The sequence below is a fragment of the Hemiscyllium ocellatum genome, chromosome 14 (genome assembly GCF_020745735.1).
Source record: "Hemiscyllium ocellatum isolate sHemOce1 chromosome 14, sHemOce1.pat.X.cur, whole genome shotgun sequence".
In the NCBI taxonomy this organism is placed as follows: Eukaryota; Metazoa; Chordata; class Chondrichthyes; order Orectolobiformes; family Hemiscylliidae; genus Hemiscyllium; species Hemiscyllium ocellatum.
In genome coordinates this window covers 29,066,055-29,091,538 of record NC_083414.1, presented here as the reverse complement: position 1 = coordinate 29,091,538, position 25,484 = coordinate 29,066,055, and the positions used below count along the sequence as shown (strand labels likewise).

Below are 25,484 nucleotides of genomic sequence, written 5' to 3'. Positions count from 1 at the left end.
TTGATCGATGTCTCCTTTTAAATCCTTACAGCCCGAGAGCCGAATTTCTCAATTACAAAACAGACTAAGCGTGAGGATATTCCTCCCTCCCCACCCCCCGTGATTATTAACAGCAAATTCTCTCGGATTTAGTTGAGCAGTCCCACACTTTCTTATTCAGGACAGTTAGTGATTCTGAATGTCTACATCTGACACCCTGTTTCTGGAATGGGAGTTTCGAGACCAGAGAACTGAGCGAGCCAATTAGCCCAGCAGGGTCGCATAGTGACCGGGCAAATATAGAGGGGCAATTTCTTCCGCCAAACTCAGCCTGTGAATCGAGGTGAATGGGGGGGGAGGGGAGGCAGAAGACTTGAAAAATCTAACAAGTGGAAAGGACCGCTCCAGTCGTCAGTCAGAGGGCGGCGCGTTCGGCCGGTTCAATCACTAAAGTGCCTCAGCTCCCTTTCTATGGCACAGTCTGAGCGCGTCCGCTCTATAAACCTCTCATTGGCAGGATCTCCACTTCCTTGCGGCACACACCTCACAATCTCATGTGCCAAGTGGACAATGTGTGCTTAATGCGCGAAAAAAAAACCTATCGAGATAACTGCCTCACAATGCACTGCCTGCTGTATAAGAAACTACAGGGGACCCAGAGACCGAGAGAGAAACGGTGGTGGGGAAGGAGGGAGGGAAATATCTTTACCATGGAGCAAATCTGCTGGTAGCGCCGAGAGTATCAAAACATAGTGTGCAGATTGAGGTGCCGAAATCATATCGCGGTCCCTGGCACCGAGTGATCCCGAGAAAATGCAATCGACTCCGCACTCATTGTTTATAATGGGAAGTTGTTAGATCATTCAGAGAGAATTCTGCACGCTCTTCGTTAGCAACCCCCTCCCCCCCCCTCCCCAGAATAAAAGGTGTGTGTGTGTGTGTGTGTGTGCACTGCAAAGGTATTTAGTGGGTCTGCTGCGTTTTCCCAAACGAACACGCCCAAATAGATTCGATAGATATATAGAACCTGGGAGAAGATCCAGCTCTCATTGTGGGAATGCCTGGACCCTGTGCGATCTCCATCCTAGCCTCCCATTGCAATCTCCATACGTGTGACACGCATACAGATGATGGATAATCTGTAACAAAAAAAAAGTGCAGGATATCGATTCTCCACTGGGATTTACCATACACGCTGGTTTGAATGTGGGTGCACAGGAGCTGAGATCACTCGGGTCAGTTGGTCTCTCAGTACCTTGGACTTGTTTCTGCCTGGAACTCTGATTAACAAGCAGACGAGAAGAATTGCAGTCACCACCCAACCTTAAACATGAACCGAAAAACGCGGCGCTGGCTCTTCCACATTTTCCTCTGTGTGGGAATCGTGTATCTTAAAATAGGGTAAGTGGCAAAAAGATTGCCGTGCCTAGACCTGCCAATCTGCTTCAGTGCAAACGCTGACGATCTGATTATGGTTTTTTTTAGTGTCTGTAATAACAAAGTCCGCCGTGCTGTTGCTCAGATCCACAACACTGAGAAGCACAGGTTGCGTTCGCCCCAGTGCACGCCTGTTCCCACCGATTGGGGAAAAGTTTTTTTCCACTTTGAACGGATAGCAACAGAACTGTGTAAATCAAACCACCCAAGCGCTTTCGTTTGGAAGAGATTATTTCACTGTCCGGTCTGGGACTGGGAAAATTAACTGATCATGGCATTGTGCGTTTACTGAGTTGTCAATTCGGACTCAAATACACCAAATGCCTCGGGACTTACCCAAATTACTCCATCACTTAGCTCATAAGACCGATCTTATTGTGATTGAATGTGAATAACAATTCAATTGGAAGCGTTGCTGAGGAAAGGGCTTCCCCGAGAGAGTGTAATGCACAAAGTGTTGCAGGGAACGCGGCTCCTTTTTGTGACACTGGGGGCTGTTTGGATTCTCCATGCTTTGATATGGAGACGGGAGTTAACAATCAGCACAATGGCAGAGCTGGGCTTTGCACAGTCGTGCCCTGCAGCCTGGACGGTAGATCCATCACCACGGCCAGATGGGATAGAACTACCTTGCTGAATTAACCAGCACCACTAATCCAGATCCTGCACTACGTGTGCTACCTGACTGGCCAGTTCACACTGAACAGCCCACTTCACAACATGCACGTATAGTTCGGGTATCAGCGTCATGAAGATCGAAAGATTAAAGGGTGCTTCTTTCTTAGGGAGGTTAATGTATGAAACCGAATGTTAGAACTGTTCTAATTTATGAAACAGTCACTATTAGCTCGGGGTTATCATTCAATTGAATATAATAACAAGTTTGATAATACATCAGCTCCTACACCGAGAGGTGGATATGTTTAATTAAACCGGTTCATATCAGGGGAGAGTTTAAATATTAAAATGAACTCCATTTACTTTCGACAACATTTCCATGTTTAGTTGATGTGGGGCTGTTTAGCAGTTAGTGAGATGTGTACTTTATCTGTTGTTACACTATTTAATATTAAACTGAGAAGGCTTTTATTTGTGTTTCATACCTTCCATAATCCTTGGAATATTCTGGGGCTATTTCTGGACGTCTCATGGGCATAACCTTAACTCGCAAATGTTCAACTTTTGGGTCTTTTGGGTTAATAATGTGTTTGAATCCAGACATTAAGCCTGACAATCTATAGATGGAAGGGGAATTTCCCAAAATCCTGGTCCTTGCGCTGGAGAATTGGGCTCGCTCAAACTCCAATTTTTCAGTAGAGTTAGGCCCAGTTAGCTGAGTGTCTCACTGGATGTGCCTAAACCATGAAAATGAGGAGATTATTACTGCACAGTCTTCTCGGGAAACAGCTAGATATGACTGTAGAATGACTCAATTATATTTAAGCAGCAAATTCCGTGTTTGGGATTAATAATTAGTGACGGTGTTTGCTCTCTCTCTCTCTCTATCCTAATATCTGCCTGGACTTCCCACAGTGGATTCTCTTCGGTGGTGGCCCTGGGAGCGAACATTATCTGCAGTAAGATACCGGGCCTGGCACCTCGTCAGCGGGCGATCTGTCAGAGTCGCCCCGATGCCATCATCGTCATTGGAGAAGGGGCTCAGATGGGAATCAATGAGTGTCAATTTCAGTTCCGTTATGGGCGATGGAACTGCTCTGCACTCGGCGAAAGGACTGTTTTTGGCAAAGAGCTCAGAGTCGGTATGTTACAAAATGCAAACTCACCTGTCTGTTCCAATCTTTCACAATGTAAGATGTCACTATAGGATCACTACACAGCAAGGAATTTGGTACGAAATACACAGGCAGGAATTCCCCTCTTCCCACACCACCCAAGATCAGCTTTCAACATTTTAATCAATTAAGGGGGTGACCCTCTGAACACATCGATTAGGAGGAAAGGGCCATTCAGCCCCTTGAGCCTGCTCAGCTGTTCTGTTTGTAATCTCAAACCCACATGCCTGCCTACCCTGGATATCTTTTCACTTCCTGTCCTGAAATGGAATCTACCTCTGTCTTTACTCTGCTTCGCCGCCTGCTCAGGGACAAAGTTTCAAAGACTCAGGACCCTCCGAGAATGAGCGAGAGAGAAATCTTGACACACTGTTTTAAAGAGGCCACTCTGGATTTTTAAACAGGGGTAGATTCTTTTCAAGAGAAATCATCCTCTCCATATTTACCCTGTCAATGCCATTCCGGTTCCTGTATGGTTCATCGAACTGAACTCCACTGAACTTATCCAAGTTGTCCTCATAAGACAACTTCCCCACCCAATCCAGGTATCAGTCTGGTAAAGATTCTTTGAAGTATCCCCAAAAACATTTACATCCATGAATAGCTTCACCCAAAACAGAAGGAATTCCCACCTGGAATCAGTCCTTGTCAGCTAGCAGAAGACACTAACTGGAAGTTTGCGTAAACTATCTTATTTATTAACAATTCGGTCATATGGCACTCACTGTTTGTGGGTCATCCCTAGAAGATTCAGTATCTGGACACATGACTCACCATCAGAATTTTCAGATCAGTTTAAATGCTTGTTTTGCTTAAGGATACACTTAAACACGTCTTCAACGTGTGTTTTGGAATTTTTTTTATGATGTGCATATTTGAATTTTCTAACATGAAAAAAAATCAAAGAAGTTCCTTTCCACGGGTGGGATTTCTTTTCCCTGTTGAGGTGAGGGCCCATAGTTAAGAGATTTCCAATCACTTCAGTCAGATTCTCTCAGAGAGCAGAGCTCCTCTACCACCTTTGGCGCTCAACCAGTAACTCCACGTCTTTTCTTAGTGACAACACTAATGTCTCTGCCCTCCTTGGAGCGCGGGCAATGTGTTAAAATCACTGCCAAACTTGAAAATCTACCAAAGCAAGAGATTCCTTGACTCTCTTTTGAAATCCCTGGTGATGATTGATTTGTAGACACATAACTGCGTTATGAACCCAAGGTATAATTTTCGCTATAAAGAAAACAGTGCCTTAATCTGTCCCTCAAAGCGAAGTACCAGGTATAAATCATGTAGTCACTCTGAATCAGTCTTCATGGTTATCTTGCTTTTCATCTCCATTGTGTAAAGGATCGTCTGTGCAGTTTCTGTAAGGGTTATCAATTCCGTCTCCCCCCAGTTTATACATTTGTGTTAAAGTATCTAACCTTTGGTACACTCTCAAATGCGATGGAGAACAGCAGGTTCCCGAAGATATCAGTTTAGAGAGGAATTTCATTCAGAATGTACGCCATTGAGGAAGCCAATAACAGATTGCAGAAGCATATTTCGATAATCCATGACTCCCGCCAGCGGGGATATGTTTCCTGTGGTTATTTCGCTCCGGGGAGAAGCCTTTCAAGTTCTCTACCTGCCAGCTCCCTCCTTGCACAGGCTGCCTGTCTTACTTTCGTCCCTGACCTTCTCACTGTCGCAAGGTCCCACATTTCCATCTTAGTCACACACAAAGGATGTTAAAATACTCACAAACACCTGCAGTTGTGTAACAAATATGAGAGCGGAAGATGTGTCGTTTTGGTAAATCGCGTAACAATTTTTTTTACCTGTAGCCGAAAGCAGATGATCAGGAATGGCCATTTGTAACCAACTAGAAGTGCGCATTTGTTCACATGAAAAGCAACTTAACAAGAAGTCCCATCTAAAATGCTAAACTACCTTTGACTGCTAAACCGTTCTGTGTTCTGGTTTGAACTCATAGTTTGGCCCCTAATATGTAGTGAACACAAGGCTTATTATGCAAAACCAAAGCCGATTTTGTTTTCCACATTTCTGCAGCGGGTCCCAACATCTTACAACCTTTCATTGCTTGCAAATTTCCATAAAGTTTCATTTATTTCATAAAAACGACGCTTCTTACAATTCAAACACAATTGTCTTCACGTCACTTTGGAATTGCAAACAATTGAACTTTATGGAACGTGAACTGATGTACTTGTAAAGACTTCAATTCAAGGACACTTTTACCAAATACGTTAAATGCGAATTTCAAAACTGGAACTTTAGTACAAAATATTATGTGACACGAAGGTAAAATATGAGCTGTTATGATTATTATTGGTCGGTCAAGCAAACTAATACGTGTGTCCCAATATCTTGATTGCAGGAAGCAGAGAAGCAGCCTTCACCTATGCTATTATTGCTGCTGGAGTAGCCCATGCCATTACTGCTGCATGCACCCAGGGAAACCTGAGTGACTGTGGCTGTGACAAAGAAAAACAGGGTCACTACAATCAGGAGGAAGGCTGGAAATGGGGAGGCTGCTCTGCAGATATCAGATATGGAATTGGATTCTCCAAAGTATTTGTAGATGCAAGAGAAATCAAACAGAATGCCAGGACACTCATGAACTTGCACAATAATGAGGCAGGGCGCAAGGTAAGAACAACTGCTACTTGTCTTAATGAAGAAACAACAAAGGTAAATTTCATTTTCTGATTTCTCACTTGTATTTGGAGGAATAGGACAATTAGTCACTGCCAGCAAGGTATCTCCCTGAGCAACATAGACATAATGTCTGTACAACTTCATTAAACAAGGTAAATACTTCACCAAAATGATATTTGCAAAAGCATTTTTAAAATGTTACTTTTCACTTTAGACTAAATTTCTAGATGACATTGGACTTTTGGTTTTGAAGAGCTCTATTAATTCCAATCAGTCACATGTTGCCAAAAGGCATGTGATTTATTACTAAAGTCATTAGAAATAATCTTGTTGCATTGGATTTTTTAAAAACATGTAGTATTACATTTTTGTATTATTGCATGTAAAGTAGTTGGTGAAAATAACTTACAATTAAAATATACCAAAGCAATACTGTTAAAGGTTATATTTACAAAAATGTGCTAATTAAAATGCATTTTTCACAATAATTTCATTTTTTAAAGAGATTGAAGTCCAATATAGTTTCTGATCTTTGGATGTCTGACTTTGTGTGTGTGTGTGTGTGTCTGTCTGTCTATCTATCTATTTATCTATCTATCATATACAATAGCTATTGTCTTCAGTCATAGCTTACACGTTAACATCATTTTTCAAGTTGACATTGGGCTGACTACCAAACTGAGAATGTACAGCACTTTGTTTTTCACTGGCACTGATTGCTTTTAAATCTGTTCTTTACATTTTACACTATCAATTTGAAATACACATAAATCACTAATAGAAACACTCAACTAATTGGTGCATATTTTAGGTTAAATTGGACTTGTGGATCTCTGTGACCAAAGTTTTGAACATGCCGTACTTTAACTGGCTTGGAAACTCAGACTTTTAATGATTTATTCATGTTTAAAACAAAATATATTTTGCCTAGGCTTTGGGACAGCAGTTATTAGTTTCTAAAGCCAGAGAACGAAAAGAAAGGAAAGGTAGCTTCTCCACAGATGTACAGCCTACCATAACCATGGAAAGGAATTTAACTGTGCTTTTATTTTCAGGAGTAAGAGGAGTTATAATTCTATTCATTTTCATCATAATGATATCTAACCTAACTAGTATGATAATGAATTGGAATGTGAATGAATTGAGTGCAAAACAGACTTATGAAACAATTCTAAAAATGATAATTATTATTTGAAAACAAGTTTCTCATCAAAGTTCAAGATACTTTGTTTACTGAGTATCAAAATATGTTGCCTTATATTTAATATCAACTTGTGCAACTATCATTAAATATCACTTAAACATACCTTAAGGGTTTTAGAACTTAGTGACTAACATTATCACATGGAATTTGATGATTTCCCCCTTATCTGTAATTGGAAAAACAATAAAAAACTTTCCAATCTATAATTTTTAAAAGTCATCACCTAGCCTTAAGGTATCATCATAAAATTTCAGTACTCTTAGGCTCCAGCCAAATGATTTGCTTCCACTATACCTTCTACATCACATTATAAAATTCAACATTACACCACAGCAGCATGATATTTTTGTTTCCCATGTGTTTTTGACTTTATCAAGGAAGTGGTAGCTCAAGTTTTCATTGGAATGTACATGCTGTCACCCAGGACTAATCAGAAAGCCTGCAATAAAGATTCTCAACATGAGAATCTGTTTCATATGCAAATAGTGAAAATCTGTAATAAAAATGGAAATTGTTGGAAAACCCAGCAGGTCTCGGAGCATCTGTGGATGGAAAGCAGAGTTAACATTTCAAGTCTTGTGACCTTACTTCAGAAGTTCCTTCATTAGAAGGCAAAGCTAGGGAATGGATTGAAATAAAGAGACCAGCAGGTTTAATTCGTGGAGTGATATTGGTTAAACATTTGTACTGAGTGGAGTGTCTTAGATATTATTGCTGCTGCTGTTGCTGTTTTATACTAACAGCCTTAATATAAAAATGCAATGCTACGTAATTCATTTCCATGATAACAGTAAACTAGGGGAACAGGATTGGTTGAAGTTGATGTAGCCAGAGGATCCAGAGACAACAAATTATTAAATAAAATAATGGTAGATATAATTAGATAGGTGCAAAATCTAGCAAATTCAAAAAAAATTGGAGAAATATATGGGTAATGAGTGTTGAACAGAGAATGACGATCTCGGAGTGATAGTAGACTCAACTTTTAGCAGTCAGCAAAGCAATCAAAGGGTTAAGCTACAGCTCAAAATTTTCAGCATATAATTCTAAAAACATCACAGTGAACTGGATGGTGCTACAGAAAAGATTGTACCTTGAATAGTGTATTCAGTTTTGATCATGAATCATAAAGCCTTAAGGTAGTGTAGGATAGAGCAATAAGGGTGATTTCTCTTGTCATAAGGTTGAGTAATGAGGAAATATTAGAAAATCTATAGCCTTTAAGGAAAGTAAATGGGGAGGCAAGTTTATAGAAGTATATAGGTATGCTAACCACAACAGAGATAGTTACCTCAATTACTTCAAATTAAACTAAGACTCAGACTTTGGGACATTGATAATAGGCAGTTTTAGGGTTGATGTAATGAAGCACTTTCAACAAAAGGGTAATCAATACCTGGAATAGTCTTCCAGAAAAGATAAAGAAGCAAAATCCCTGGAATAAGTTAAGACCCAACTAGATGCTAAAACTGTGAGAGGATAAACTTTCATAAAAAGATAAATAGGAACATAGCAACAGGACTAGGCTATTAAGGACTTAATTATATTTCACCATTTAATGAGTTCATTTAATGAGCTGATCTGCAGCCTGACTCGTTTACTCCAAATCTCTTAAAACATTCTTAATTTTAAGGTTGATGATTGTTTTGGTATTATTTACTATTTATGTTAAGAATTGTTTCTCAAATTCACTCCTGAAAAATCTTTCTTTAAATTTGGAGTATGATCCCTCATCCCTGCCTCCCTAATTAACAGAAGCAGTGTTAAAAATCTCACAACATCAGGTGGTAGTCAACCACCTGATGAAGGAGCGTCACTCCGAAAGCAAGTGTGCTTTCAATTAAACCTGTTGGACTATAACCTGGTGTTGTGTGATTTTTAATTTTGCACACCCCAGTCCAACACCGGCATCTCCAAACCATAACAGAAGCAGATTCTCCTTATCTACCATATCTATTTCCCATATCTAGTAAACTTTGATTAAATCACCACTTAACTTGTCCTATTTAATGAAAATACAAACTCTAGTTAGTTTAATTTTTGGTTATTTCAAAAAATGTAAATTATTCATTAAATATATAGTCACAAATGTAGTTTGGTTCTGTACAGTAGCATATCAAGGAAACATACACACATTGGAGTTTGATTCCACCTAAACTAATCAAAGGCATTTTCCACCTGAACAAAACTATATTTATTTGCATTTAAGATACCAGGAATGTCTGATAACGGAATGGTCCTCCATTTAACTTTGGCAGAAAGACCTCAGATAGTGGTGTTACCACAGTATGCCTTGACAGCAGTTGCCCCAAGTTTTAGTTTAATTTATCCTCATAACCTAACCCATCACTTTAGTACATTTATGTTACAGATCCCCAAGACCATGAGTTGAATTAAATGACATCGCTCATTTATAATTTATCTTTTAGAATATTTAATAATATTGGAGTAATATTGGAATCTGCAAAATCCTTTATAATGTTATAGAAAATACAACTTTAATGAATTGAAGTTTGATCCAATTTTGATTGTAGCAAAACATTCCCTGTGTAGTTTCACAAATGAATACTTTCCTCAGACTACAAAGATGTTGACATGAGAAACCATTATGTTGTGTGACTGTGACAGGGACGTACTGTTTGCTTTTTATTTCACTGATACATTGTATATGAGGTTCCAGCTTCATAAGATGTTTGCCAGATACTTCTTTGGGTCAAAAAACTAATAGTATGAAAGCTATATAATTTGTGAAAGTCCCTACTTATTTGCATATCTGCATATATGGTGAAGCTGAGAACTGTAGGATAAGGTAATGAATAAATCCCAAAATATACTTGATCTTTTTTAGTTCCAGATATATATTGATTGCTTAAATTGCAATATATATAACAGGGATTTTATCTTAGTTACTGGGGACAGGGGATCTAGATGTGGTGTTTCATTGCTTTTAATAATTTAACCATTACTGGTATGTCAAGTTTCTTGGTCATCACAAAATTCGTTATAGGACATGAGATTGGCACTGGCTCTGGTCTTTGTGCTTTATAAGCACTGGGTACCTATGGTATTTATCATTGCAAGATCCATTTTACAGGCATTAATGGGATTGTACTGTGCTTATTGTAACCACATAGTCTTCCATGCATGATTTTGGTTTACTATGCTTATATTCTGCTGCATTTGGTTATTGAGGAGCTGCTTTAATAACTCATCCATTCCTGTGTCATTATGTGGTAGCCTCTGGCAATTCAGGTTTTTGTGTTCGTGGTTGATTTGAAGATGGATATTAAACAGAAGGAGGAGATCTGTCTGACAGGGATTTTTAGACTTTGGAGACATAGTCGTAAGGAGCTTGGGGCATACCTTTGTGTCTTAGAGGTAGCAGTGAATTTGAAAGCAATAGAATATGTTATATTGAGTGATGTGGAATTTGCAAAACAGCTGCAGAACCATGATGACCTGAAGCCTTTTGAGATACCAGGCCTATTTCAGGTTATCCTTTTTTTTTGTAGTACATGTTGCAGCTAGTTGAGAGTTAACTAATAACCAAACTGCACATAAAGCAGGAGATAACTGCAGTGAGGTATAAGCTTCTGTTCAGTTGGCGAGCCAAGAAAGATTATGACATCATAAACTAAAGAATTGTGGGTGCTGGAGATCTGAATCAGACAGAAGCAAAAATGGTGGAGATGCTCAGCAGGTGTGGCAGCATCTGTGGAGAGTTAACCTTTCAAGTCCAGTGACCCTTTTTCTGAACTAGATACTGGACTCAAAGTTGCTAACTCCATTTTTCTCTCCACAGATACTGTCAGACAAGCTGCGTTTCTCCAGCAATTTCTGTTTTTGTTTGCTTAAGGACTATGAGGTCATTTGAAACCCAGATCATCGTCCCTAAATGTCTATGATAATGAAATTGTTCACAGAAATAGTGTGTTCTTATTTGATGTCAGAGACAATATTTGCCCAGAATGTTTTCAAGTGACAATATATTTGGATGATTAAGGTCTGTAATTCCCAGTAATTATTCAAAGACAAATCGACTTCCCTTCCTAGCTTTCTCACTTCCTGACATTGCAAATGGTTTCTTCTCCTTGGGGATTATCCAACGCTGTTGAAAGTATCATTGAATCAGCACAGTTACATTGCAAAAACATAGAAAAATGGCCATTTAGCTCATTGTATTTATGCCAGGTCTCTGCAAGAGCAATTCTCCTGTCCCATTCCCCCACCCTTTCCTCATAACTCTGAAAATTGCTTCTCTTCATACGCTTATCCAATTTCCTATTGAAGTTACAATTGAATCTGCCTCCAGCATAGATTAAGGCAATGCATTCCAAATCCTAATTACTCACTGCACGAAATTCTCATGTTACCACTGGTTATTTTTCCAATCACCTTAACTGAGCTTCCTCTGGTTCTTGACCCTACTATAAAAGGCAGCAGCTTCTCTCTAACTAGCCCTGTTTAGTCCCCTCATGGTACTGAACTTTTTACTCCCCTTAACATTGAGTCCTTCTCTTTGCAAAATATTGGCCCATCACCAATCTCCCTTTCCTGTTTATTATCCTTAAACATGTTACAGCCTCACAGATTCATTTCCAGTGCCCTTGGGATTGCTTTGAATTCTTTCCATCAGGTTTCCACTCCCCCACAAAACTGAAAGAATCCTAATTAAAGTTATGAATGATATGCTCAGTGACCGTGACCATGATTAATTGCCCTTCCATATGAGGTTCAACTCATTTAAAACCATTCACATTGTTCACTGCAACATCCTCCTTAAACATGTTCCTCAGTTGTTCTGCATGGTCAGTCCAATCTTTTTTGGTTCCTCCCACCTGTCCAATAGTTGCCAAAGCATCTGTCGCAATGATTTCACTTCTAACTCTGCACTTTCAGCTTGTGAATCCTCGAGACATTGACTCTCAACTCCTTCTTTCTCTTCAACAACAAAATCATAAATTGCTGGAAAAACTCAACCTGTATGGCAGCATCTGTGGAGAGAAATCAAAGTTAACGTTTCAAGTCAATAGGTCCTTCCTCAGAACTTTTCTTCATTTGCTTATTCTTGACAATTGCATAGACATAAGCGGATTCAACACATCGGTTGATGACACCCCTGCCCATCATCCATTTCTGCATTTTCTCCAGTGAAACATTAAAAATACTTAACCTATGCCAATTATTCTAACCTCTTCCAAGCCCACTGTCTCAGACTGAACTATATTCTTTTCACAACTTTGACGCCTGAACTAATGTTCTGACCAAATGTATCTTTTGCTTTGGTTGCTTCTCCTCCCTTTGTTGTACCTGCTTCAATCCCTACTATAGTTCACTATTCACTGAAACATCTACCTCCTTCAGACTCAACTGAGGCTGGCCTCCAAGACTTCAATGTTTGTAATTGTCATCTTGTCCAAAGTTCGGTATCTCCCACTTACCCATCACCCTGTGTTAATCACCTACTTTGGTTCTCAGTCGCCCAACATCTCAAATTAAAAGCACTCATTGTTCATTTTAAAATATTTGATATTTTCAACCTTCCCTATCTACAAACCTGTCCAACATTGTAGCATTCCTGAAGTTTTCACTTTTTTGATTCCTACTTGTTATATATGCCCCAATTCCTTTATCCACCCATTGGTAGTCACGCATCCAGACACTCAGATTCTGGAATTCCCTCTTGAAACCCATCATCACCCATCCACCCTCTCCACATAACTCAGCTCCCCCCACCCCTACCCCTCCCCCCCTTTTAAAGTTTCTCTCTGACTTGAGTAACTCTTCAAATGATTCCATCTTTGGTTCTGGGTTCTGTGTTTTTTTTCCCTTCCCTCAAGTACCTTGATTTTTTCCTACTCTGAAGGTAATATAAACATGTAAAAGCAAAATGTAGTAGATTATGGAAATCTGAAATGAAATCAGAAAATGCTAGTTAAGCACCATCTGCGGAGCGAGAAACCAATTTAATATGTCAGGTCAATTACCTTTATCATAATGAGAAAAGATTAGAAATATGTCAGGGTTTTAGCAAGTAAAGAGGCGGGAAAGGGGAAGGAACAGGGTGAAGGCTGGAGAAATTAAAAGACAGAAGAATGTTGGCATTTATTGATCAGAGTATCATTGTTCTTGTTGAGAAATTATAGTTACGCCATGTCAAAGGATTTTTATCAATGCATAGTAATTTTAAAATATTGAATACCTGAAGTTTTGTGCCTGAACGTGTTGTGAAAAGCATCAGGAAGAAACAGAAGAGATGGTAAATAGATGCATGTTTATTATATTTAATTTACTCATGCTGTACGATTAAGTTATACCTCATATCTGCATCTATATATGTAAAAGGAGGTGGGTAATTTTTTTACCTGTTGAGAGTTTCTCAGGTGAAATCAGAAAGGATTTTATTTTCAGTTCAATAATATTATCCATGGTGTGGAAAGGTGGAGGTGACTGACTTCCTGTTCCTCCTGGCTGTACCTCTAGGGGAAGTTTAGCAAATTGAAGGATGGGAGTTGAGGGTGGTGGAGTTGTTTATTGATTTCTGTTTTTCTTTGCTTAGAATACATCAGTAGTTTGTCTTTCTCTAAATTTCTACACATTTGCTACTTTGAAACATGGGCATCTCAAATTTGATGGGTTCAAAATATTGTTATAAATGTGAGCAGATCACTCATGCTGAGTTTAAGGGCAAGGAATCAAATGAATGAAGTGTGTGGGGGAGTGGCAGAGTTAAGGGTATATTAGGTTAGTCATGATCTCATTGACTGATGGAAAAGGCTTGACAGCCAAATGGTCTGCCCTTACTCCGACATCTTATATCCTTATTTAGCATGCTATATTTTTGTTGTATGACATGCAACATATTATCAGGGTGACTGCTTTATAGTGATTGGATAAACTAAACACACAATAGTTTTGTATGTGTGTGACATTATTCTGTCCAATTTTCGATCAGAATTTACATCAAAAACATTGATTATCATTCAATATTATTCTATCTATATATTGAAACAAGCATGAGACAGCTAGAGGATATTTAAAAGGGTCAGTTAAAGGTGGGAGGTGAATTGAGACAGGTGATATAGTTTTAGCCATATTAAGAGGGAGGTCTAAGGAGATTGAGACTGGGTGGCAAAATATGGGAAGAATGAATTAATGTGGGAGCATTGACTTGTGGAGGGAGTGGTAGGAAGATCTTTGCATATTGGAATCCTCATGGTGAACCCCGAGGGCTGAGGCGTAATATATTATAAGCACCATGTTGGCATCATTGTAGAAGAGATTCAGTGTTTGTGAGTCCTGGGATAACAGTTGTGGATTATTGATACATTGGAAAAATGTTTAGTTGGTTGTCTGAATACTGGGAAAATAAGTTATTGGGAGACACTGTGTGAAGTTCTGTTGGAATAAGTGGTAGAGCTGAATGCATGGCTTGATGCAACAACTGCTTTTAATTTTTTCAATTTGTTTTTATGATGTTAACATGGGCTTTGTGACAAAGTGACAGGAAGGATCAGGAGAAGGGCAAGTGCTTAAGATGAACTGCAATAGTGGAGATAGTTTGGAGAGGGAAATAGTGACCGTGAAATGGGATTGGGACAGGTGATATAGCTTTAGCAGTGGGAGGTGGGATGGCACCATTCTTGAGACAGGGAATGTGAATGATGTGGTACAGTTGGGTGTGGTAATCAGAAAGGTAATAATGGCATGAATTAGTTGATGATGACAAGATGGCAAAAGGTGACAGGAAAAAGCTGTGAATCTGAAATATGTGCTACTGCTAAAGATAGAACAAGAGGGAACTGAAGGAAAACTAAAGCTGGAAAAGACAGACATTTAAATTGGATACAGAGCTCATACCTTTCTAAGACAGAATGTACTTTGAATAAAATATTCTGCCCAATCTTATTTTGATAACCAATGAAACAAAATCCACGCTGTTAGTAAATAGAACATTGTTAAGGTTAGATTCCCTACAGTGTGGAAACAGGCCCTTCGGACCAACAAGTCCATACCGACCCTCCGAAGAGTAATCCACCCAGACCCATTTCCCTTTGACTAATGCACCTAACACCAAGGGCAATTTAACATGGCCAATTCACCTGACCTGTACATCTTCGGACTGTGGGATGAAACCCACGCAGACACAGGGAAAATGTGCAAACTCCACACAGACAGTCACCTGAGGCAGGAATCGAACCTGGGACGCTGGTCCTTGTGAGACAGCAGTTCTAATGACTGAGCAACCATGCCAACCAATAGTAAATGGCAGTAAAATAATAAAATGAAATAAAGACAGAACAATTAGTCGCAAAGTGTGTAAGTGCAATAAACGGCAAAACAGGTCAAGGAACAGTGAATAATAGCTGTTAGAAATCACTCATTAACAAATATAATTATCCACATAGGAAATTCCATGTCATTAGTCATGGTTTCTGTGGGCCTTTGCTTGAATAATAATGAAAGCCATCAATGATAAAATACTGGAAATAATAGAAAATTGTAGTAAATTATAATCACAGAAATAAATGATGGCGGAATCTCAGTAAGTTAAGATGATTAAGAATGACAGGGCAGGCGTGATAGAAAAAGCGTGTAAAATAGTGAAAGAACATAAGAATAAGCCAAAGTTCTATTACTGAGATCTGAAACAAAACAGAAAGTGCCAAAGAAACTTCAAAGAAAAGCCATTTTGGACTTGTAATATTAATAACTGTTTCCTTCTCCATAGGAGTTGCCAGAGCTGCTGTGTTTCTCTGGATCTTTCTGCATTTATTTAAAGAGCATAAAAACTTGAGAAGGAGTAACAGAGTAGGCCATCCTGCCCATCAGACCTGCTCTTCCATTCAATAAGATACAATTGTGGTCTTAAATCAATTTTTCGGGCAGCACCACGTGATCCTTGACTCTCTTGTCAATCAAAACTATGTTGAACTTAGCATTGTATACATTCAGTGATCCAGCTTTCATTGCATGCTGGTGAAGACACTTCCAAAACCTGAGCAAAGAATTTCCTCCTCCTGTTCAACTTAAGTGGAAGATCCCTCATTTTTAAAAATCTGTTCCCAGTTTTAGATTCCTTAACAAGCTGAAACATGCTCTGAGCATTAACCCAGTGAAATCCTTCACAATATTAGATGTTTCAAGAAGATCATCTCTCATTCTCCCAAACTCCAATGGACCTAGTCCATTCAACCCTTCTTCATAGGACAAACTCACTCATATAAGGAATCAGTCAGTGAACACTCTCTGAACAGTATCCCAGGTATGTCTATTCCTAAGGAAGGTGACCAAACTGTACACACATACCATCTTTCCAATGACCTGTATAGCTGTGGCAAGACTTCCCTACATCTACCTCTTGCAATAAAAGCCAACATTCCATTTGTGTTCCTAATTACTTCCTCTACCTCCTTGCTAATTTTGTGTGATTCATGTTCAAAGATACCCAGGTACCTCTGTAATGTAGAATTTCACAGTTTGTGCTCATTGTAATATTACCCTGAGTTTCTATTCTTCTTGCCAACTTCACATTTTCCCAAATTATATCATATCTGTCAGATTGTTGTCCACTCATTTAATCTATCTAATTTCTATTTGCAGACTTTTTATATCTTCCTCAGAATCTGTTTTTCTACCTATTTCATATCATCAGAAAACTTGGCTACAACACAGTTGGTCTCTTCATTCAAGTCATTAATGTAGATTATAAATAGTTGTGCACCTATTAGTTACAGTTGCCATCTTGAAGCTTGTCCATTATTCTGACTCCTCATTTGCTGTTAGTTAGCCAGTCCTTTAACCATGCAAATATACCACTCCTAACATCATAAGCTCTCACCTTTTGCAGTAATCTTTTATGTAGTATATATCCAAAACACATCATATCCAGCAGCCCGTTATGCACCCTCCTTGTAATATCCTCAAAGAACGTTAATAAATTTGATACATACTATTTAGAGTCATAGAGTCATAGAGATGTACAGCTTGGAAACAGACCCTTTAGTTCAACCCGTCCATGCCGACCAGATATCCCAACCCAGTCTAGTCCCACCTGCCAGCACCCGGCCCATATCTCTCCAAACCCTTCTTATTCATATACCCATGCAGATGGCTTTTAAATGTTGCAATTGTACCAGCCTCCACCACTTCCTCAGGCAGCTCATTCCATACATGTACCACCCGATGCGTGAAAAAGTTGCCCCTTAGGTCACTTTTATATCTTTCCCCCTCACCCTAAACCTATGCCTCTAGTTCTGGACTCCCCCGCCCTAGGGAAAATACTTTGGATAAATTCCCTATTTACAAAATCATATTGATTTGGTCTTATTGTTTTATAATTTTCTAAATGTCTTGCTACTACTTTAATTATTTTGTTGGAAAAAGTAATCACAGTAAGTGTGCTTATATGAAATTTTAAAATATATTTTATACATGGACTGATAAATTACAGAGGGTTGTGCTATTACATTATTATTTTGTGTTTTTCAAGTAGAAGGTGTCACAGATGTAATAACTTTTTGAATTTGTGTAATTCATCTGCCATGATTTTGATGGTCAAGAACTGGTAGCTGTTAAAATATCAATTCAAAAATGTATTGAATGACAACAAAAGAGCATGAATTGATTTACTGAAGAGTAATATTTAAATGATGAAATGGGATATTTTTCTCTGCTATCACTTGCACTTCGAATTGATGCAATTAATGTTAAGAAGGATTTGGAGTCCAGATGGAGGATCAGCAGTGAATTTTTTTGAATGATGGAGCAGGTTTGAGGCACTGCATGGCCTACTAACTCCAGAAACTGGACTAGGTTTACCATATAACTGCTGTGGCAATAAGAGCAGGTGAGAGGCTCGGCGTTTTGCAGGATGTAACACTCTTCCTTGTCACCCCAAAGTCTATCCACCATCTATAAGACACAAGTCAGGAGTGTGATGCAGTACTTTCCACTTGCCTCAGTGAATATAGCTCCAGCAACACTCAAGAAGTTCGCCACCATCCTGGGCAATGCAGCCTGAGTGATTGGCACTCCATTGAACATTGTCAATATTCATTCCTAACTATTCCTGATGGACAGTGTGAGTAGTCTGCAGTATCTACAAGATACAGTAACTCAGCAAGGTTCCTACCATAGCATCCTCCAAACCCATGACTACTACAGCCTAGAAGGACAAGGGCAGCAGATGATTGGCAACAGTACTACGTGCAAGTTCACCTCCAAGTCACATATCATTCTGATTTAGAATTCTCACTATTCCTTCCCTGTCACTGGGTCAAAATCATTCCTGACAGCATTTTGGGTGTCTCTACATCCCAATGACAGCAATGTTGAAGAAGAGAGCCCATCACTACCGTTGCTTGGGCGATTAAGGAGAGACAATAAATGTTGGTCTAACCAGTGACACCCACATCTCATAAACAACTAACAAAAATACACATGCTCCAATTTCTTATGTACATATATATATTTATCTCTAAGCATGGTGAGGAGGCGATGATGTATAAACAATGCATCAATGCATTCAAAGTACTTAAAAGTCACACAACACCAGGTTATAGTCCAACAGGTTTAATTGGAAGCACACTAGCTTTTGGAGCGACGCTCCTTCATCACCTGAAGGAACGTCGCTCTGAAAGCTAATGTGCTTCCAATTAAACCTGTTGAACTATAAACTGGGTGTTGTGTGACTTTTAACTTTGTACACCCCAGTCCAACACCGGCATCTCCAATTCAAAGTAGTTCTAATTCTTTCTTCTGTGATGCAGAAAAGGATTATGCTAATGTTTTTCTGTTGCTCTGACAAATAAACCATCTGACAGACACTTGGAATTCATTTCCCTGTTATGGAGACTGAGTCTATTGGATAACCCAGGACAGAGAGGAAGAATAAGCAAGAATGATCAGTCACCCTCTCATTTTTAATATATCCTTATCGATCTATTATTCACAAAGCTAAATGCATTTAAAAGATTGGAATGCGCTTCTATTAGTCGTGCATTCTTCCAAACTTTGTTCAGGCAATTCAATATATCCAAGTGTACCAACTGAAGAATGTTCGCTTTGATCTTTATGGGAACTTGAATATAAACTAAATTGAAATTATAATCTCTTGTTTCTGAGTCCAACCCTTTATAGATGCTAGTCCATTTGGAGAATATTTTAAGGAGATGCTAAAGGTCTGAACACCTTTGATATTTAAGGATTATTTGTGAAGCACAAAGAATATCAGTGTGATTTTCTATTATGTTCTGGTGGTAGGCAAGACTCCTGCTGCTAGTACAAACTTGGAAAATTACCTCCCTGTGTCAGAATCTACAATCCCTGGGTCAGGCGAGTGGGCTAGTTGCAGTGTAACGTTCTCACCAATCCATTGCAACAGTGTTTTTTAATTAGTCACTGAACCGCCTGTCCCAAAGAAGAAATTATATTGCCATAATTTAAGATTGTTTTCAATTAAGTACTACAGTATACAAGTCATCAATAGGCACTGTGATAAAGTGTAATATTTAGGAGTGCTGCTTTGTATGACATAGTAGTGGAAAATGCAGATTCAATTTGTTACTAGATTCTTTTCTGATCCTGAGCTGTTGTGAATCTGTCTCACAAATGAAAAGAAAATTAGGAATCTCCTGCTCTTGCAAGTGGAGAGTATTTCACAACATTCATGATTGTGCCATATACATGGTGAAGAGGCTTTTGGGGAAAGTCAAGGGTTTTTTTTATTTATTCATTCATGCAACTTGGGCATCACTGGCTAAACCATCATTTATTGCCATCCCCAATTGCCCAGAGGACAGTTAAGAGTCAACCACATTGCTCTGGGTCTGGAGTCACATGTAGGCCAGACCAGATAGGGATTGCAGATTTCCTTCCCTGAAGGACATTATTGAACAAGGTGAGTTTTTTTTTTAATGACAATTAATAATGGGAGCATGGTCCTCATTAGACTCTTAATTTCAGATTTTTATTGAATTGAATCCTGCACCTACTATGGTGGGATTTGAACCCAGTTTTTCAGAACATTACCTAGGCCTTTGGGTTAACAGTCTAGTGATACCAGGCTGTTAGTTCACCTAGTTGAATAACTCACTGCAGAATACCTAAATTTTGACCTGCTCTTGTATCCACTGTATTTATGTGTTAGTCCAACTGAGTTTCAGGTCTTCTATTCACTAATATTTACAAGATTCTCAGATATTGATTTTAAGATGAGAAACTATTGTGGTATATATAAAGTGAAAATAAGATAAAGAATACTCTACAAAAGCCCAACAATATGCTTGTTTTAAGGGTTGACTCGAATGAAATCAAAGCCCTCATTCTTCTTAGTCAAAACATTGCATTGCCTACTGATGAACATCTCTAATTAGCCTGGAAAAAACTTGGCAATGGAGGAGGAATTACAGCTGTTGTAATCAATATTGGAAACAACATACAGAAAATAACAAGGAGGAGATCATGCTGAGATAACTAAGGGGGTCAGAGAAACATTGTAGTTATGTTTGTGGCTTTACAATCCAAACATCTCAACTAATAGTCCTGAGAATGTGAGTTCAAATATCCACCGTGGGATATTGAATATTTGAGTTCAATTACAAGACAAATCTGGAAATGGAAAACTGCTACCAGTAAACGTGACCATGAAGTCATAGAAACCTTATGTTCTTTAAGGAATGACAACATGTTGTTCTTACCAAATCTGAAAAATATCTGACCTACTTTCAAACAAGCATTGTTGTCTCTAAAGTTCTATGGCAAGTTTGGTAACTGGAGATGCAAAATAAGTGTTGGAACTCTGAGAATGATATTTAAAAAAATGTTGAAAGAAACAAAATGGCTACAAAATTAAAAGCAAGGTCTCAAGATGTTATCTTCAGAATATTATCACATGCTAATTGGGATAGGGATAAACAGATTGGTGGTAAATAACCTGTTACTGGAAGACTTATGAGTGAATGAAGAATTCCTTTTAATGGCTCACTTGCACCAGTACAGGAGGGGATTATACTACTGGTATGAGTCAAGCTGAGTTCAGTCATAGTAGAAAGGCTAAATGGACTGTGAAGAAAATTTAAGCCAGTAAAGAAGTTCTGGATGGCAAGATTAACAGCATATAGACAAAATAAAGAGGCAATAAAAATACAAAGGGGGATCCAGATCATCAAAATAACTAGGAAACAAAGAAAGATTGCAGGAGATAATAATAAAATAACATAAAAATAAGGCAGAAGTACTGAAATATACTTTAAATTGCTTTTCTAGCAATATGCAGCTCATCAATGAGTGTATTACATCAATACATGTGCGAAGTACACCAATATGTCATATGGACGGAATAGGAATAATTATCCCCTCCAATTTGGTATACAAATGCATGTAGCATTAGAACTAAAAATAGACAGTCAGAAACACAAATTCAGCTTGAAGGATATGGTATTGTAGCTTTTATAAAAACCTGATTACAAGCTGGGTATACCTGAGAACTAAAGATTCCAGGTTATGGATCATCAAAAAGAAGAGAGAAATTGCGAAAGGAAGTGGAATAACAAATATTGCTCAAAAGACACAGTTAGAACTGTTTAGAGAAAAGCCTTCATAATGGTAAACAGGTAATATATGAGTAGTTTTATGGAATGGTGAAGAATGGTGGGAATTTCCTACAGATCCCTTGAAAACAGTGGGCATAATGCATAGATATAGATCTTATGATTTTGAGTTCACTGAACCACTAAGGATGGGGACGTTATTCATTTTGTGCAATCAGAATTAGTATTGAGCATTCTCAGACTAGGCATAGTGTCAATAAGATCTAGAGTGAAATGTCCTGTAATTTGTTCCTGTAATATAATAAACCCATTTCAAACCTGCACTAAGGCATATTTTATCCATGGGATGCCACTATCACTGGTTAGGCCAGCATTTATTGCTCATCCCTAATTGTTTTTCAACTGCATGGCCTGCTAGCCCATTTTAGAGGGCAGTTATGAATCAACTACATTAAACATATGGAGTCACATATATGCCTGATTGGATAAGCATGGCAGATTTCAGAAAATTTTTAAAATATCATGCATAAGGTGTGGGTATCGATTCTGGCCAGCACTTATTGCTCGTCTATGGTGCTTTTGAGAAGGTGGTAGTGAGCTGCCTTCTTGAACTGCTGTAGTCCACATGCTGTAGGTTGACACACAATGCCCTTGGGGTGAAATTGCAGGATTTTTAGCCATCCACAATGAAAGAACAGTGATATATTTCCAAGTCAGGACAGTGTGGCTTGGAGGGAAACTTTCAGGTGGTGATGTACCCAAGTAGCTGCTGCCCTTGTCCTTCTAGATAGAAGGTGCTGTCTGAGGATCTTTGGTGGATTTCGGCAGTGCATCCTGTAGATAGTACACATTGCTGCTATTGTGTGTTGGTGGTGGAGGGAGTCAATGTTTTGGATATGGTGCCAATCAAGTGGGCTGCCTTGTCATGGATGATATCAAACTTCTTAGTGTTGTTTGAGCTCTACTCATCCAAACAATTTGGGAATATTCCATCACACTCCTGACTTATGCCTGCAGATAGTGGTCAGGATTTTGGAGTCAGAAAGTAAGTTCTTTACTTCAGTTTCACTAGCCTCCGATCTGCTGCTGTAACTGGTGTGTTTATGTGGCAAGCCCAGTTGAGTTTCTGGTAAATGTAACTCCCAGGATGTGAACGTAGGGGATTCAGTGATGGCAGTACCATTCATTGTCAAAAGGGTGGTGTTTAGAGTGTCTCTTTTGGAAGTGGTCATTGCCTGGCATTTGTGGGACTCAAATGTTACATGGGCACTTGTCAGCCCATGCTTGGACATTGTTTAGACCTTGTCGCCTTTGAACATAGACTGCTTTAGGGTCTGAAGAGTTGCAACTGATGCTGAACATTGTGCAATCATTGGCAAACATCCCCACTTCTGACTCTATAATAAGAGGGAAGGTCAGTGGAAGGTTAAATAGTCACCATTATTTTTGAACTCTAAATTTATAGTCAATTTGAATTTCACCATTCCACCCTATGGTGTGATTTGAACTCACATTACTAGAGTGTGAGTTAACTAGAAAATTAGTCCATACCTTGAGATTACTAGTCCAGTGACATTTACCCCATGCCAAAGCCTGCCCTGTTTACCACACCTAGCTTCTTTCAAACGATACTGTCCACTAATACGTAATCATTTTTTGCTGTGTAGCGTAGAAGGGCAATTTTTAAACTCAGAATCCAAAGGTGAAAATTCTGACTGCACTATCCAGTTACCTAAAATGAATTTAGCTTCACATTGGATTATGTGTCCAGTTTCTGCTTGTTTTGGTCTTTCAACTTATCTGCAATGAGCAAAAACCATCAATTAAGAAAGGACTGTCATGAAACATCTGAAATGATTAATCTATGAATGATTAATTGCTGAATCTCATTAATCTTTACTGCTTTTTCCATCTTATCAGTAGGCAATCAGAGAGTAGTTTGATATATTTAAGGTTCTCATAATCTGTTGTAAATGAAGAGAAGTGTTAGAGAAATGAAGCAATGTTATTGTGGGATTGCTTACATGTATTTCATTTACTTTAATGTAGATCCTCGGAGAAAATATGAAACTGGAATGCAAATGTCATGGAGTGTCTGGATCGTGTACTACTAAAACATGCTGGACAATGCTTCCTAAATTCAGAGAACTGGGCTACATCCTAAAAGAGAAATACAATGAAGCAGTTCAAGTTGAACCAGTAAGGACACATCGAAACAAGAGACCAGTCTTCTTGAAGATTAAAAAGCCACTTTCATATCGCAAACCTATGGTTACAGACTTAGTCTACATTGAGAAATCCCCTAACTACTGCGAGGAAGACCCAATCACAGGGAGCGTTGGGACACAGGGAAGAATGTGTAACAAGACATCCTCGCAAAATAACAGTTGTGATTTGATGTGTTGCGGAAGAGGATACAACACGCACCAGTATTCCAGGGTCTGGCAGTGCAACTGCAAATTCCACTGGTGCTGCTATGTCAAATGCAACACCTGCAGCGAAAGAACAGAAGTTTATACATGTAAATGAAATTAAATCCTTTATAGGGAGGACAGTCATACCCTCCAAAGAAAATACTCCTAAATTTGCACATGATCTCAATCTAGTGGCTGTGAGTTTGCAAATAATGTCTCGCTTTCCTATAGAGTGCAAAAGCTTGAGGATCCCTGTCTGATAATATTGCCAGATTGATGAACCCAGCTGGATTGCAAAGAGAAAATAGCACCTGTTGCCATCTCCATAAATATAACTACACAGATTTTAAATACGTAAAGCCTATTTCAATTAGTGCATTGAAATAAATCCAGGTCTGAACTGAAAATGGCACAAGGTTGAAAAAGCCATAGTGAAATCAGCAGTAACTTGGCTTGAAAATAAAACCCTTTAAATATGGACTATAAACATGACAGGGTTAACAATGCCCTTGTGAGAATTTCTGCTTTGAGTGTGGATTATGCAGATTTAGGTTTCTGCATTTGTGAAAAGCTTCTGCTTGTCTTGCCTGTCTGGATCTCACAGGATTGGCTACAACAAGTATTACTGTTTTCAGTTTCCCATAGACACTGACTTATCAGCTTTTTCTTTTCTGCCACATTTTTTCACAGCCATTAAGAAAACCATGGTGGACTGGGGCACTTGGACATAATGACTGACTATACCAGCAACATTAAGTAAATAGTAACAACAATATTTAACAATATATTTAGAGAAAAAGAAACTAATATTAATTTATTTAAAAAGAACTTTACTTCTACAAAGAAAGAGTTTTATATTCTTTGTAGAATAATTTCTTTAGATACAGCAAGAATTGGATTTGTTTGGCTGTATATATTAGGTTTTGCTCAGATATTTCTAACAGCTGTATTTGCAGGAATATTCTTTATCCTGCAGCATCAGGCTTTTTACTGACAAAAGCAGGCATCTTTTGTAAATCTTCTGCTGTTTTGCTGCTAGTTGTCTGGAAAATCAAACTGTTATGATCCTTTAAACTACTGTAAAAAAAACTTGATTATTTTTTCACTTTGAAATGTTAACTAATTATGAATCATTTGAACCTAAAGATTATCAAATTTGATACTCCAGACAAATCCCATCATGTGGAAAAAGGAACCATAGGTTAAGAGAATATATTTTGTAAGAGACTATTTTTATATGAATATTTTATTTATACTGTTTCTGCTTGTATAACTCTATAACCAGTACTTTTCTTAAAACATGCATAAAAGCTGTGATTATTTGTAATAGATCTGAGGGAATTTAACAGACTTAAGACTGATTAGTTTAAGGACAGAACAGAGGCAAGCTGGATAAATTCAGATTCAACTAGTAGATGCGTCAAAATGCACAGTGAACTTTCTTAGA

The 25,484-nt window shown here is 38.5% G+C and overlaps 1 protein-coding gene across 1 annotated transcript; it reads left to right on the top strand.

Moving 5' to 3' along the window:
- The first annotated feature begins 1,004 nt into the window (after window positions 1-1,004).
- Window positions 1,005-24,861, top strand: wnt7aa (wingless-type MMTV integration site family, member 7Aa). The gene is made up of 4 exons (XM_060835155.1): window positions 1,005-1,380; window positions 2,950-3,176; window positions 5,587-5,858; window positions 23,673-24,861. The coding sequence occupies exons 1-4, from the start codon at window positions 1,310-1,312 to the stop codon at window positions 24,150-24,152; spliced, it is 1,050 nt and encodes a 349-aa protein (XP_060691138.1). The 5' UTR covers window positions 1,005-1,309; the 3' UTR covers window positions 24,153-24,861.
- The last annotated feature ends 623 nt before the right edge of the window (window positions 24,862-25,484 follow it).